This window comes from Onthophagus taurus, chromosome 8 (assembly GCF_036711975.1).
Source record: "Onthophagus taurus isolate NC chromosome 8, IU_Otau_3.0, whole genome shotgun sequence".
In the NCBI taxonomy this organism is placed as follows: domain Eukaryota; kingdom Metazoa; phylum Arthropoda; class Insecta; order Coleoptera; family Scarabaeidae; genus Onthophagus; species Onthophagus taurus.
The window spans coordinates 16,119,035-16,132,492 of record NC_091973.1 but is presented as its reverse complement, the minus strand read 5'-3'; the positions used below and the strand labels follow the sequence as shown (position 1 = coordinate 16,132,492).

At 42.5% G+C, this 13,458-nt stretch overlaps 3 protein-coding genes across 3 annotated transcripts; 1 reads left to right on the top strand and 2 right to left on the bottom strand.

Annotated features, from left to right (window-relative positions):
• Window positions 1–6,566: 6,566 nt before the first annotated feature.
• On the bottom strand, window positions 6,567–7,523 carry LOC139431282 (uncharacterized). The gene has a single exon (XM_071198927.1). It carries the CDS (start codon window positions 7,521–7,523, stop codon window positions 6,567–6,569), a length of 957 nt encoding a protein of 318 aa, XP_071055028.1.
• A 2,316-nt stretch (window positions 7,524–9,839) lies between these two features.
• Window positions 9,840–11,711, bottom strand: LOC139431281 (uncharacterized). The gene is made up of 2 exons (XM_071198926.1): window positions 11,545–11,711; window positions 9,840–11,490 (listed from the first exon to the last, which is right to left on the bottom strand). Exons 1-2 carry the CDS (start codon window positions 11,709–11,711, stop codon window positions 9,840–9,842), a joined length of 1,818 nt encoding a protein of 605 aa, XP_071055027.1.
• A 966-nt stretch (window positions 11,712–12,677) lies between these two features.
• Window positions 12,678–13,430, top strand: LOC139431280 (uncharacterized). Its single transcript, XM_071198925.1, has one exon. It carries the CDS (start codon window positions 12,678–12,680, stop codon window positions 13,428–13,430), a length of 753 nt encoding a protein of 250 aa, XP_071055026.1.
• The last annotated feature ends 28 nt before the right edge of the window (window positions 13,431–13,458 follow it).

Sequence of the window (13,458 nt, the reverse complement as noted above, 5' to 3'; positions counted from 1 at the left end):
TAAACCGCGGATGGGACTTTAGGGGTGAATTTGACCCCGTTGGGCACCTCCAAAATTGATGAAATTTTAGGATGATTTAGAGGATGCCTTTAGCGATTTAAATCGACCATCCAAACACCGTAAGGTATAACGGTTTCCGAGAAAAAAAATTTGTTATTAGACTATAGGTATACAGCGCGGCGCGGACTTTGGGGGTGAATTTGACCCCGTTGAGCACCTCCAAAATTGATGAAATTTTAGGATGATTTAGAGGATGCCTTTGACGATTTAAATCGACCATCCAAACACCGTAAGGTATAACGGTTTCCGAGAAAAAAATTTGTTATTAGACTATAGGTATACAGCGCGGCGCGGACTTTGGGGGTGAATTTGACCGCGTTAAGCACCTCCAAAATTGATGAAATTTTAGGATGATTTAGAGGATGCCTTTAGCGATTTAAATCGACCGTCAAGACACCGTAACCCTCAACGGCTTCAGAGAAAAAAATTTGTTATTAAATTGTACACGTATGTAGACCAGATAGCAGGTGCCTTTAGCGATTTTAATAGATTATGAAAACTGCGAAACTCTTAATATTTCATGGAAAAAATAAATTTTGTTAAGAAAGGCATTTTGTAGTTTTATGAGCTTTTAGTCGTTACTGACAAAGGGTAAGAACTCCGCCACGTGCAGTTACAAAAGGCGCAGGTATTAAGGAAAAAATATGTCCATATTTTTTGCATTATAAGTGCATTCCGGGAAAATAGTTGCCGACTTATTCGGCGTTGTTTTAGAGCGTTATACACATTTTTTAGATTTTGCCAGAAGGGTGAGGAGTAAACTTATAAATGTGCTTAAACTATTCTATTGGGGACGGAGATCACTAGTTGATATATTTTGCTGTAGTTCGCGCTTTATGGATATTTTATCGGTTCTCTTTAGAATCAATCTGCTTCGATATTTTCGTTAATATTTTTGTGTATATAATATATTGTGTATAAATAAGTTATTATATTTATATATAATATAAATTATAAATTACAAACATAGTTATATTTAATTAAATATATAATATATATATATTAATATTTTGCCGAGGTAACGACGTCCTCATTTAGAAGCGCGAAGTTAATAAAGAAATAGTGATATTCAGAAACTTATTTTTGATGTTAATAAATGTACAGGGAATTCCTTTTTAACTTCTTTTCAGTAAAAAGGTCACTTAAGCAGGTACGTGGCTTACGAGTTAGTGCATTGTAAGTACACTTACACCGGCTTTGACCAATCATAGCCATGGGTATTACTGTAACACAGGTAAGAACTTAATAATATATAAAGATTCCTCAGCTATTGCAGAGATCAGTTGTTCTGCTTATCCCTTGTTAAAACCAGTGACCAGTGAAGATGCCGACGAAATTACTGTTTTTGGGCGATAGTAATTTTTGCCGAATGCTACGTCTAATAACAAATTTTTTTTCTCGGAAACCGCTATACCTTACGGTGTTTGGATGGTCGATTTAAATCGCCAAAGGCATCCTCTAAATCATCCTAAAATTTCATCAATTTTGGAGGTGCCCAACGGGGTCAAATTCACCCCCAAAATCCGCGCCGCGCTGTATACCTATAGTCTAATAACAAATTTTTTTTCTCGGAAACCGTTATACCTTACGGTGTTTGGATGGTCGATTTAAATCGCTAAAGGCATCCTCTAAATCATCCTAAAATTTCATCAATTTTAGAGGTGCCCAACGGGGTCAAATTCACCCCCAAAGTCCGCGCCGCGCTGTATACCTATAGTCTAATAACAAATTTTTTTTCTCGGAAACCGTTATACCTTACGGTGTTTGGATGGTCGATATAAATCGCTAAAGGCATCCTCTAAATCATCCTAAAATTTCATCAATTTTGGAGGTGCCCAACGGGGTCAAATTCACCCCTAAACTCCCATCCGCGGTTTATAAGAATGATTTTTTTTCTCGAAAACCGTTAGGGCTTACTGTGTTTTGAAAATTGATAAAAATACTTAGAACTGTGTTCTATTATGTGGTAGAATTTGGTTTAATTCGAAGGTGCTCATCAGGGCGAAAACATCCCTTTTTCGGGGGTGGGGGTTGAAACAAATTTTTTTTACCAAATGGGGGTGGTAAGCTGTTCTCGAGGGTAAGAGTGACCTCTGTGTGAAATTTGGTTACCCAAATCGTATTAGTTACGGAATTATTAATGTTTTAAGTTTATTGCTGGGATTTGTGGATAACTTCACACCAGTTTTTCCCGGTCGTTTTGGCTCCGGTCGTGCACTCTCGGAAATACCGGAAGTGACCTTTTCTGATCGGGTAGCCCTGAAAAGGGCTTGTGCGGGTTGCCATGAGCAAAAAGGACTCTGGCGAGAAGGTCTTCAAACCATCCCAAGTGTTGGCGAGGTCTCCTGTCGGGTCCCGCGCGCCGGATGGGACCAGAAAAGTAACGGGCGAGTCCAGTGAGGTAGTTGGCGGGGAAGCGGAAAAGAGTGTTGTTGAGAAAGTCAAGGAAATGGAAAAGAAGGAACAGCAACAGCAAAGGAAGAAGGAAGGCGAGATGAAGAAGAAGAAGGAAGGTGAAAGCAAGAAGGAAGAGGATGGGAAGAAGAGGGCCGAAGAGGCGAGGCAGTCCGTTGGTAGGGCGCTGGAGGTGGAGGTCACACCGCGGGGCGGCGACCCGGTGGACTGGGCGATGGACTCGGCATCGGTCATCAGTTCGAGGGCGTCGGAGGCGGGCGAGTCTACTATCATGGAGGAGTACGGGAAACGGTAACGTGGTAGTGACAGCGACGACGACAGGGAGTCGACCACAAAGATAGGTAGGAGTGGCGTGTCTGTGTTTGTTGGAGCGGCCAAGGGCAATCGCGCGGATCCGGTTGATCTGGAACGTGAAAAAATCGAGGTCGTTAAACGTGAGAGGTCGGCTCTACAACAGTACCTGCTGCTGTCCGCGTCGAAGGTCAGTAAGGATGCGTCCGCGGTAATCCTACGATCGTGGAACGTTCTCGAGGACTCTTTGCGGGACACAATAGTCGATGTTATTAGGCTACGCGAGGAGTTGAAATATTTGCGGCTGTTGAAGAACGCTCCGGCGGATAGTGCGACGGGGGATGCGGGTTCTCGCTCCATTTCCTATGCGGCTGTTGCTGCTAGTGCGACGGTGGCGGCTGGTGGCGTGGTTCGTGCTTCGGGAGGTGGTGCGCGCGGGAAGTTACCGATACCTGAAACAGAAAAAAAGAACGAAATATTAGTAAAACCTGTGGAAGGCTCTAAAATCGCGAGTAGTGAGGTTATCAAAGAAGCCGTGTGCAAAGTCCTTCGGAATGAATTACGCGCGGTTAAAGTGAAGGGTATTCGGACTACGAAAAATGCCGGCGTGTTGATCGAGGCGGCCGACCTAGCCGAGGCGACAAAAATTCGGGACTGTAAAACGATCGCAGAACACGGTTTCCGGACTGAAAGACCAAAAAGGCTACGGCCAACTGTGCAAATATTTGACGTCGCGTGTGACCTCACAGATGCCGAAATAGTTGCAAACGTGTACGACCGCAATTTGGTGGATACAGGATGTGATAGGAAGAGTTTTGCAGAAAGTGCGAGAGTGATTACGCGGCTGTCTAAACGCGAGGGGTGCAGTAATGTTATAATGGAGGTGGACCCAACGACATGGAGGACGATGATTGGTCTGCAGCCAATCATCTACGCCAAATTTGTAGAAAAGAACCGCGACGATCCGTGGGGCATAGTGTACAAGGTCGTGATGGACAAAGTGCCCGTGCGTAACCTGCTATCGCCGGTAACTTTTAACGGGTCAGAGGTGATGGGGTGGGTGGAAACGGGAAGGTGCGTTCTTGACGCCCTAATACGGTACGACGCGAGTGAGGTGGGAGTTATTGAGCGCGAAACGTATTGTGCGAAGGTGCCGGATGAGTGGGTGCGGATGAGCGACGTAAATGACGCGGTGAACGCGATGAAGTGCGGAAAGTCCCCGGGGTATGATGGAATTTATCCTGACTACGTAAGGCAGCTCTGGGCAGTTAAACCGGGCGTGCTGAAGGATCTGTACAACATGTGTTTCGAGTACAAACGTTTTCCAACGCAATGGAAGCGTGCGGTGGCGGTTATGCTCCTTAAAGACAGATCGAAACCGGCTACGGAGCCGAAGTCTTACGGTATCATATCGCTGTTACCGGTTTTGGGGAAGCTGCTAGAAAAAATACTATGGTCCAAAATCGAGTGTCGCTATGAGGCGAACGTCGACCATAGCCCGCGTCAATTTGGCTTCAAAAAGGGGATGGGGACGGTTGACGCGCTGTGCGCGGTGAGGCGTGTCGTTACCTGTTCGACAAACAAATATGTCCTCGGTGTTTGTATGGACATTGCGGCGGCGTTTGACAACTTGCCCTGGCCGGCGGTGTTGAAACGCTTGCGGCGAGCGCGGGTGCCGGGGAACGCGTATGAGGTAGTTCGCGACTACTTCCGGGGGAGGCGGATGGTTATGTCGTCGGACGTGGGATCTGTGGAGAAGTTGGTTACCAGAGGATGCCCACAGGGATCGGTACTGGGACCACGGTTCTGGAACATCGTTCTGGACGAGCTGCTGGGATACGAGGCTGATGGGGTAGAGATGGTGGCCTACGCCGACGACGTGATGCTGCTGGTCGCCGCCGACAGTCGTGCCGAACTAGAGAGAAGAGGAAATGCGGCGCTGCTACGCGTGGACGAATGGACTAGGGACATGCATGGTCCTCCTTAAGGGCCGGCTTGCTCGGAATCCAATTCTGCGCCTTGGATGGGACAGTATTGCCTACAAACGCGAAATCAAATACCTAGGGGTCATCATCGATGAGAAGTGGACGTTCCTGCCCCACCTGGCCCGAGTCAGAGACAAAGTTCTCGTGTTCGTCGAAAGACTGAGGCGAGTGATGCGGACGGAGTGGGGTTTGGGACGCAGCGCGATGGCTGCCGTGTATGACGGGCTGTTTCTGGGGGTCTGTCTCTATGGTGTACAGGTCTGCGGGGACCGGGTAAGTAATGTACATTTCAAAAGAAAATTAGTCTCGTTGCAGCGGACGATGCTTCTTGGGATGCTGCCGGTATGTCGTACGACGTCAAACGTGTCCCTACAGGTTCTGACGGGTTGTCCTCCGTTGTATCTGGTGGCGGCTGCGAGATATACGGACTATTGGGAGAGGTTAGGCGAGACAAGGCCATTGCTGGGTTTCTGCGGCGCGGCTGCAGGGAGTTCAAACCTGAAAAGGAAGAAATTCATGGAGTTACAAATAATGCAACATTGGCAGAGAGAATGGGAAATGGGCGACCATGGTAGAGTGACCTTCCGATTTGTGCCGGAGGTGAGACATAGGTGGCCGGATTGGTTGCGTATTGGATTACATATGGGTTTCGCGCTCACGGGCCATGGTCCGATGAGACAGAGTCTCCACAAACTGGGGTTGGAGGATAGTGACGGTTGTTCGTGTGGTGCTGTTGAGACAATATATCATATTATGGGTGAGTGTCAAAAATATGTGAATGAAAGGAGGGAGTGTCTGAGGAAACTATGTGTAAATGATTGGATGAGTGTCAGGCTTGAAAGGTTACTGTCTAACAAAAACAAATTTGATATTTTTAAAACGTTTATTGATGAAGTTTTTACAATCCGTCGAAGAGAGTGCTGATGTCCGGGGTGTTGTTTTGATTGTGTTTATATTTACATTTTTAATTATTTATTGGTGTTGTCATCTGTATTTTATTTTGTTTTAGAGTACTGTTATTGTGATACAAATGTTACTTTACTTATTTTATTTATAGAGTTTTTATTTAACTGTTAATTGTTGACAGAGCTTTATCTTTATTTTGTTGTTACAGAGTTGTTATTGCTACTTATTATTATTGTATTTAGAGTTTATACGTACGGTACTTCGTGAACTGTGGTGTCCAGGTTGAGGCTCTCCTGTTAAAGCATGATGAGTTGGTAGTGTTTAAAGTTTCAATTTGTTAAGAAATAGTCGAGACCGGCGCGGGAAAAATCTGAGACGCTTATAGAAAGTTACTTAAAAACGCGGGTGTTAGAAAAAAACTGTCAAAAAGGAAAAATCTTACTGTTCTTGTAGAATAAGTAGAAGTATCTCTTTGAATAGCAAATAAAAGCCGAAGTGCTTCTATCGAACGTGTGTATTAACACGATTGAAACTACTTTTTAACGAAAATTACACGGAACGATTTATTACGCTTTTTTATGTCAACTGCAACAACTCGTGAGAACAACTGAATAACAATAACGAATAAAATACGGAACGGCCGACTAATTAACTTAAATTATAAAAACTTTGAACATTACCGCCCGCCTTGCCGAATGGCAACAGAAAATTTAAAAAAAATATACAATAATTTGAAAATTGACCCTAACTGAAATGATTACAAACTAAATAAGTAAAAATGACCGCAGGAAAACAAACTTTTACATTAAATAAAATAAGAAAATATTTAGAAAGAAATTAACAATAAAAAGACTGAATTAAATGTAAATGAAATGAAATGTGAAAAATAACTGCAATTGAATAACATTACTAATTTGTACAATCTGGCAAAATGCTTAACTTAGCGAACGGACGAACAAGCGTTGAATTTGCGGTTTTGAGCGTTGCGACGCGAGCGTGGCCATCGGCACCGGAATGAATTTGAAGAATTCTTGCTAGAGACCATTTCGCCGGAGGTAATCTTTCATCTCGGATGAGTACAAGCTGTCCAATTTGAGGAAGATTTTGTTGATTGAACCATTTCGTAGCGTTCTGCATAGATTGTAAGTAAAACTTTTCCCAAATCTTCCAGAAATCTTCGACCATACGACGAAGAAGCTGCCATCGAGAGAGTCTCGATATCTTTTCATCGAAGACGGATGGCTCCGGAACAACGGTGAGAGCGTTACCGATGAGAAAGTGAGCCGGAGTCAGAACATCAAAATTGTTCGGATCGTCAGATATTGAACATAGAGGTCTTGAATTTAGCACGGCCTCAATTTGAATCAAAACGGTGTTGAATTCTTCATACGTAAGAAGTGTCGATCCGACAATTTTTCGAAGATGGCCTTTAACGGATTTTACTCCTGCCTCCCACTTTCCACCGAAATGTGGTGCTCCGGGAGGATTGAACTTCCATCGGGTGCCGTCGCCGCTCAAGAGACTAGCCATTTCTTTCCATTCTTTGGACGCTGCGGAAAACATGGAACGCAGCTCACGGTCAGCTCCAACAAGATTCGTGCCACAGTCGCTGTAGAGGCATTCACTGATACCTCTTCTTCCGGAAAATCGCTTGTACGCAGCAAGAAATCCTGAAGTAGAATAATCTGTGGCCACTTCTAAATGGACGGCTGAAGTGGCTAAACAAACAAACAGAATAAGATAACCTTTATACGTCTTACTACCACGTCCTCGAAGATGCTTCAGATGAAAAGGTCCGGCGTAATCAACACCGGTGTGTAGAAACGGGCGGGATGATATGACTTTTGAAGGCGGAAGTTGGCCCATCAACTGCTGGCTGATAACTGCTCGTTGTTTCGCACAAATCATACATCGATGAATGAACGAACGGACAGGTACTCACCCTCCAACGATCCAGAAATGGCGTCGGATTGAATATAAAGTTAGTTGAGTTCCTCCATGCAACGTAGCTCGATGATGTTTGTCGATCAGAAGAATCGTAATTGTCGAATCTTTTGGAAGGATGATTGGATGCTTCTCATTCCAATCCAAATTTGAAAATCGAAGGCGCCCGGTCACTCGTAGAAAACCTTTACCGTCTATGAACGGAGAAAGTCGGAAAAGAGAACTTGAACGCGGCACTACACGGCCGTCCGTTAGTATTTGAATTTCGTCCGAGAAATGAAGTTGTTGACACTCGCGCACCCAGAACATTAAAGAGTCGTTCAGTTCATCAGGAGAAAGTATGTCTGAAAACTTTGAATTAGTCTTTACTTTATGAAAAAATCTCTTACACCAAGCAGTGACTCGCAGAAGCTTGTTCAACGACGAATATTTCAACTTTAAATCCCATCCTTTTTTCATAGCAGTTGCGGTGTTGGATGTATGAATAGAACGTGCTTCTAGAATTTCTTTGGCATCCGAATTGGGCCGAAGAGATGGCCATTCTGAGGGTGGTGAGCGAAGCCAAGACGGTCCATTCCACCATAACGTTTCGGCTTCAAGTTTCGTCACTGAAGACAAATCGGCCGGGTTTTCTTTCGTCGGAACGTAGCGAAAATGAACATGAGAAAGCTCCTGAATTTCGGTTACTCTATTCCGGACGAAATCTTTCCATCTTGAAGGATGACTGCAGATCCAAGAAAGTGTCACCGTAGAATCGCTCCATAGAAAAATTGGAACTTCGTTGAAATCCAGTGTTGCCCGAACGCGTTTTATCATCCGAACTAACAACACGGCGGCGCACAATTCAAGTCGCGGAATGGTTACGCGTTTAAGAGGTGCCACTTTCGTTTTAGAAAAAAGAAGAGAAACGCGAACATCATCAGCTCTTGAAACGCGAAGATACACTACCGCACCAAAGGCACTAGTCGAAGCATCCGCGAACCCGTGCAATTCAATCGAAGAACAATCGCGAGTAATTCCAAGCCATCTCGGAATGCGAATTACCGGACAGGTCTGAAAAGATTTAGCGTATTCGTTCCATTGAAGAGAAAGGTCATGTGGAAGGATTTCGTCCCATTCGAGATTGCAAGTCCACAAATTTTGCATAAAAATCTTCGCAGTTACAATGATCGGAGAAAGCCACCCGAGGGGGTCGAATAAACGCGCAATGAATGATAGAACTTTACGCTTAGTAAGTTCTCGGAAGTCAAAATCGTCATTATTGAAACAAAATAGAAAGTCATCGGTCGAATTGTTCCAAAGAATACCCAATGCGCGAGGGGAATTGTCATCTTGAACACGCAACGTTTCTGTATCGGATAGAAGGTCTGAAGGAACATATGCGAGCGCTTCTGAAACATTTGAAATCCACTTTCGCGCTAGGAAACCGCCCGCCGTTAAAACTCGATTTAATTGAAAGATTAATTCTTGAACTTCATCAATGTCATTAGCACCGGAAATGATATCGTCCACGTAAGTGTCGCGAAAAAGAGCAGAAGAACCGAGAGGCTGCTCTTCAACATGTTCTTCCGCTAACTGTCGAATACAACGAATTGCGAGATACGGCGCGCATGAAAGTCCGTACGTTACCGTTGTCAGATCGTAACTTTGAAGAGGTTCCGAAGGATTTTTACGCCAGACGATTCGTTGAAACTGCCAATCATCTTGATGAACGTCAATCTGACGATACATTTTCTCTAAGTCACACGCGAACGCGACGGGATGGCGTCTCCACCTTAGAAGAACATCAACAAGTTCACTTTGAAGTTTCGGACCAGTATGAAGACAATCGTTTAACGATAATCCAGATCGTTATCCCAGATCTTAGTCGTACTAGATTCGCGAATCACCCCGTGATGCGGAAGATAGAAGTTGGGTGATTCGACTGGCACTGTAACGGGACGCATATGATTTAAATCGAGATATTCGCGCATAAATTTGCTATACGCGGTCTTGAAGCTTTCATCCCGCGCGAATCTTAACTCGGAACGAGAAAAAGTCTTAACAGCGATCATATAAGAATTTCCCAATTCACGCGGAGACTTTCGAAATGGTAAACGAACAATAAAACGTCCAGAGCTGTCACGCGAATGTGAATTGACGAAATGTTTTTCACAATCAATTTCGTCGGTAGATAAACACGGCTTAGTACTTGATTCTTCTTCTATCGTCCAGAACTTTTGCATTAAATCCGCGAATTCACGATCTATCGAACACTGAAATCCATACGGGTTGAAGTTTGATTGTGATTGATTCGACAGTACGCCGGAAAGAATCCATCCAAACGCGGTTTGCTGAGCAATCAAAGAACTCACTACTTCGTTTAACACCATTTTGAAGAATTTTAGAATATAAACTCACACCAAGAATCAAATCAATTCTTTTTGATGATGAGATATCTGAATCGGCTAACGGTAAATTCAGTAGCTCAATCGGTAACTGAGCAGAATATTTTTGAGGTAAATAAGCGGTTAATTTCGGCAATATTAACGCTTCTTCGTTGAATGAAAGAAATGGATTGAATTGCGAACTTAATTGAACTGTAACAATTCCGTTTGAAATACTTGCTGATTTTCGCGGAAGTTGAAGCTGTTGTACAAGTGACTCGGTGATGAAAGAAACGTCGGATCCTTGATCAATAAGGGCTCGAACGATGACGGAATGTCCACGCGATGATTCAATCCGTACTAAAGCTGCAGCCAACAGTACCGGAGCATGAATGTGGTGCGAATGTAAAAGATGATTCGATACGGTTAAGTCATTAGCGGTGATGCTGGGTTGTTCTTGTATGGGCGCGAAAACTGTTAATGACTTTGAAGGTTCAACTGAAGATTGTATTCTAGTTGAAGTTGAGCGTAGTGGCGCGTCGTGAAGAGACGTATGGTGAGATTTGCGACAAACACGACATCGTTTAGAAACGCGACATTTGTTGACGGTGTGTGAACCAAGACAATTGAAGCATAATTTTCGGGATATCACAAAATCCTGCCGTTCTGCCGGGCTTTTTGAAAGGTAAGCCGGACATGATGAAATGTAATGCGCTGAGTTGCACATAACACAACCATTTACAGGAGAAGAAGCATTATGAGCTTTTACACTAGAGACTTTAGAATCCGTTGAAATGGAATGCACTTTACGGCTAGATTGAAGACTTTCGACAGCTTCCAAGGTGTGAATACGGTTCATCAGAAAGTCCTCAAGCTCATCGAACGTTGACGGATCGCGATGATTTCCAATCGATCTCTCCCATTCTTTAACGGCGTCTGTATCTAATTTTCGTACAATTAAATATACGAGAATATAGTCCCAATGCTGAATCGGACACTTCAATACTTTTAAGGCACGGAAAGCTTCTTTAATTTCCCCGACAAGACGTTTAAGTTCGCTAGAAGAATCACTCTTTACGGCACGCGCGGAAAATAAAATCGATAATTGAGTCTCAATTAATAACCGTCGATTTTCATACCGGTCAATCAATATTTGCCACGATCTTGAAAAGTTATCACCGGTAACAGAAATGTTTTTTAATAACTGAGCGGGTTCACCGGTCAAACTCATTTTTAAATATTGAAGACGTTCGACATCGGTAAGGTCTTCATTGTCATTGACCATCGTAGAACACAAGTCCTGACATTGAGCCCAATTGGCGTATTTACCGTCGAAAGTTGGAAGATCAAATTTCGGTAAATGACGCGAACGCGATGACGAATGACTGACGTTTGAAACTAGTTTTGTATCAACTTCCGGGGTCGGAGACAGCGGAAGAGGATTTAACAAATCAAGCAATGTCCCCTTAGCATCGAAATAAGCTTCCTCACATTCAGAAAAAATGTCCTCGGTGAAATATATCCTATCCGAATACTTGTCGCGATACTGAATTAATTATTTATGAGCATTATTAAACTCATCCCAATTAGTCTCAAGTCGTTCTAAACGACTTTGAATGTTTCCGCGAGTACGTTTAGCGATCGCGAGCTTTTTCAAATTATCTATTGTCCGAGAAATTAACCCGTGAATGTCATTTTGCCGTTCGAAAATCGGGTTTAAGTCAATTTCACGAGCGGTCGCCATGGTAACGTAAACACACAATAACGAAAATGAAAAATCGAAAAATACTCAAAACGTCTCAAAAAATCTCGGCCTTCTCTCCGCACTTCCGGTTATATCCGGCTCGAAGGACCAAAAAATGTTAAGAAATAGTCGAGACCGGCGCGGGAAAAATCTGAGACGCTTATAGAAAGTTACTTAAAAACGCGGGTGTTAGAAAAAAACTGTCAAAAAGGAAAAATCTTACTGTTCTTGTAGAATAAGTAGAAGTATCTCTTCGAATAGCAAATAAAAGCCGTAGTGCTTCTATCGAACGTGTGTATTAACACGATTGAAACTACTTTTTAACGAAAATTACACGGAACGATTTATTACGCTTTTTTATGTCAACTACAACAACTCGTGAGAACAACTGAATAACAATAACGAATAAAATACGGAACGGCCGACTAATTAACTTAAATTATAAAAACTTTGAACACAATTCAAATAAATTTTATTTCTTTTAGTGACATTTATTGATGTATATAGTTAGATTTAAGTTGTGTACATAGTAATATTAAGTAATAATGTTTCTCTCCTTTTGAGGTTCATCGAGCGATTTATTTTTAGACCTCCGAAACTTGTTTTCAAAAATACACATTCTTCTTCGAGAATACAGAGAGTTCAGTTCAAGTTTTGTGTTTCATTTCGACTCTTTCATTAAGTTCTTTAATTCAAGAAAAAATATAGCAAAAGTGTTTATTGCAAGTTTTCATTATTTCGAGGACACTAAGTAAGACTTTTACTCATATCTTTAGTAAAGTTTCGGTTTTCATTCGTTCAGTTTTCGGTTTCTAAATGAACATTTACTGGTCCTTCGAGCCGGATGACGACAAATAACAATAATAATTCACGGCTGATTACGACTATTTACGACGGAGTTTGTTAATAGTATTCGTTTTTTCGTGTGATTTTTATAAATTGGATATTTTTATTCACATTTCCAACATGTCCAACCCCGGTGACAAGACATCGCTAAACCCGTTTTTCGAGAGACAAAATGAAGTTTTCGGTTTTATTTCAAGAACAATTGACAATTTAAAAAAGGTCGGTCGAGCAAATTGGAGTTGCGGTACACTTCGTAGTCGAGTTGAGCGACTTGAGTCTAATTGGAACGATTTCAACGATGTTCACAAACAATTAATTCCGTATCAAATCGAGTACGCTAGCACAGCTTATTTTACTGACGACATATTTAATTTATGTGAAAATGAATATCTAAACGCTAAAGCCTTTATGTTAGACATTTTGGATCCATCTCCAGTTCCAAGCGCAGCGGGATCAGATCGACGATCGTTAGGTGATCTTCCGGTCGAAAATCCTCCGGTCACTGTTAATCAAACAAATCCTCCGCATGTTGGAGTAAAATCTGGTTCGCGACATCTGCCGCAGATTTCTTTACCTATATTTGACGGTAATTTTGCTAATTGGACTCAATATCGCGATCTATTTTTTTCTATGGTGAACAATAATGACGATATTTCAGAAGTAGAAAAACTGCAGTACCTAAAAATGAGTCTCGTTAAAGAACCGGCACAACTCTTAAAAAATTTACTTGTTAAAAGTGCTAATTTTCAACGTGCATGGAATCTATTAATCGAACGATATGAAAATCGGCGCGTATTGATTGACTCTCATTTACCGATTCTTTTTCCGCGCATTCGATTAAATCGGAATCAGCTTCTGAACTTAAACGATTGATAGGCGAAATTAACGAAGCACTAAGTGC

Excerpts from the sequence above, each read along its gene's own strand:
- LOC139431282 (XM_071198927.1), bottom strand. The coding sequence starts at position 7,523 with ATGGGCCAACTTCCGCCTTCAAAAGTCATATCATCCCGCCCGTTTCTA.
- LOC139431281 (XM_071198926.1), bottom strand. The coding sequence starts at position 11,711 with ATGGCGACCGCTCGTGAAATTGACTTAAACCCGATTTTCGAACGGCAA. Across the intron at positions 11,491-11,544 it reads CTTGAGACTAATTGGGATGA|GATATATTTCACCGAGGACA; the intron begins GTTTAATAATGC and ends GTATTCGGATAG.
- LOC139431280 (XM_071198925.1), top strand. The coding sequence starts at position 12,678 with ATGTCCAACCCCGGTGACAAGACATCGCTAAACCCGTTTTTCGAGAGA.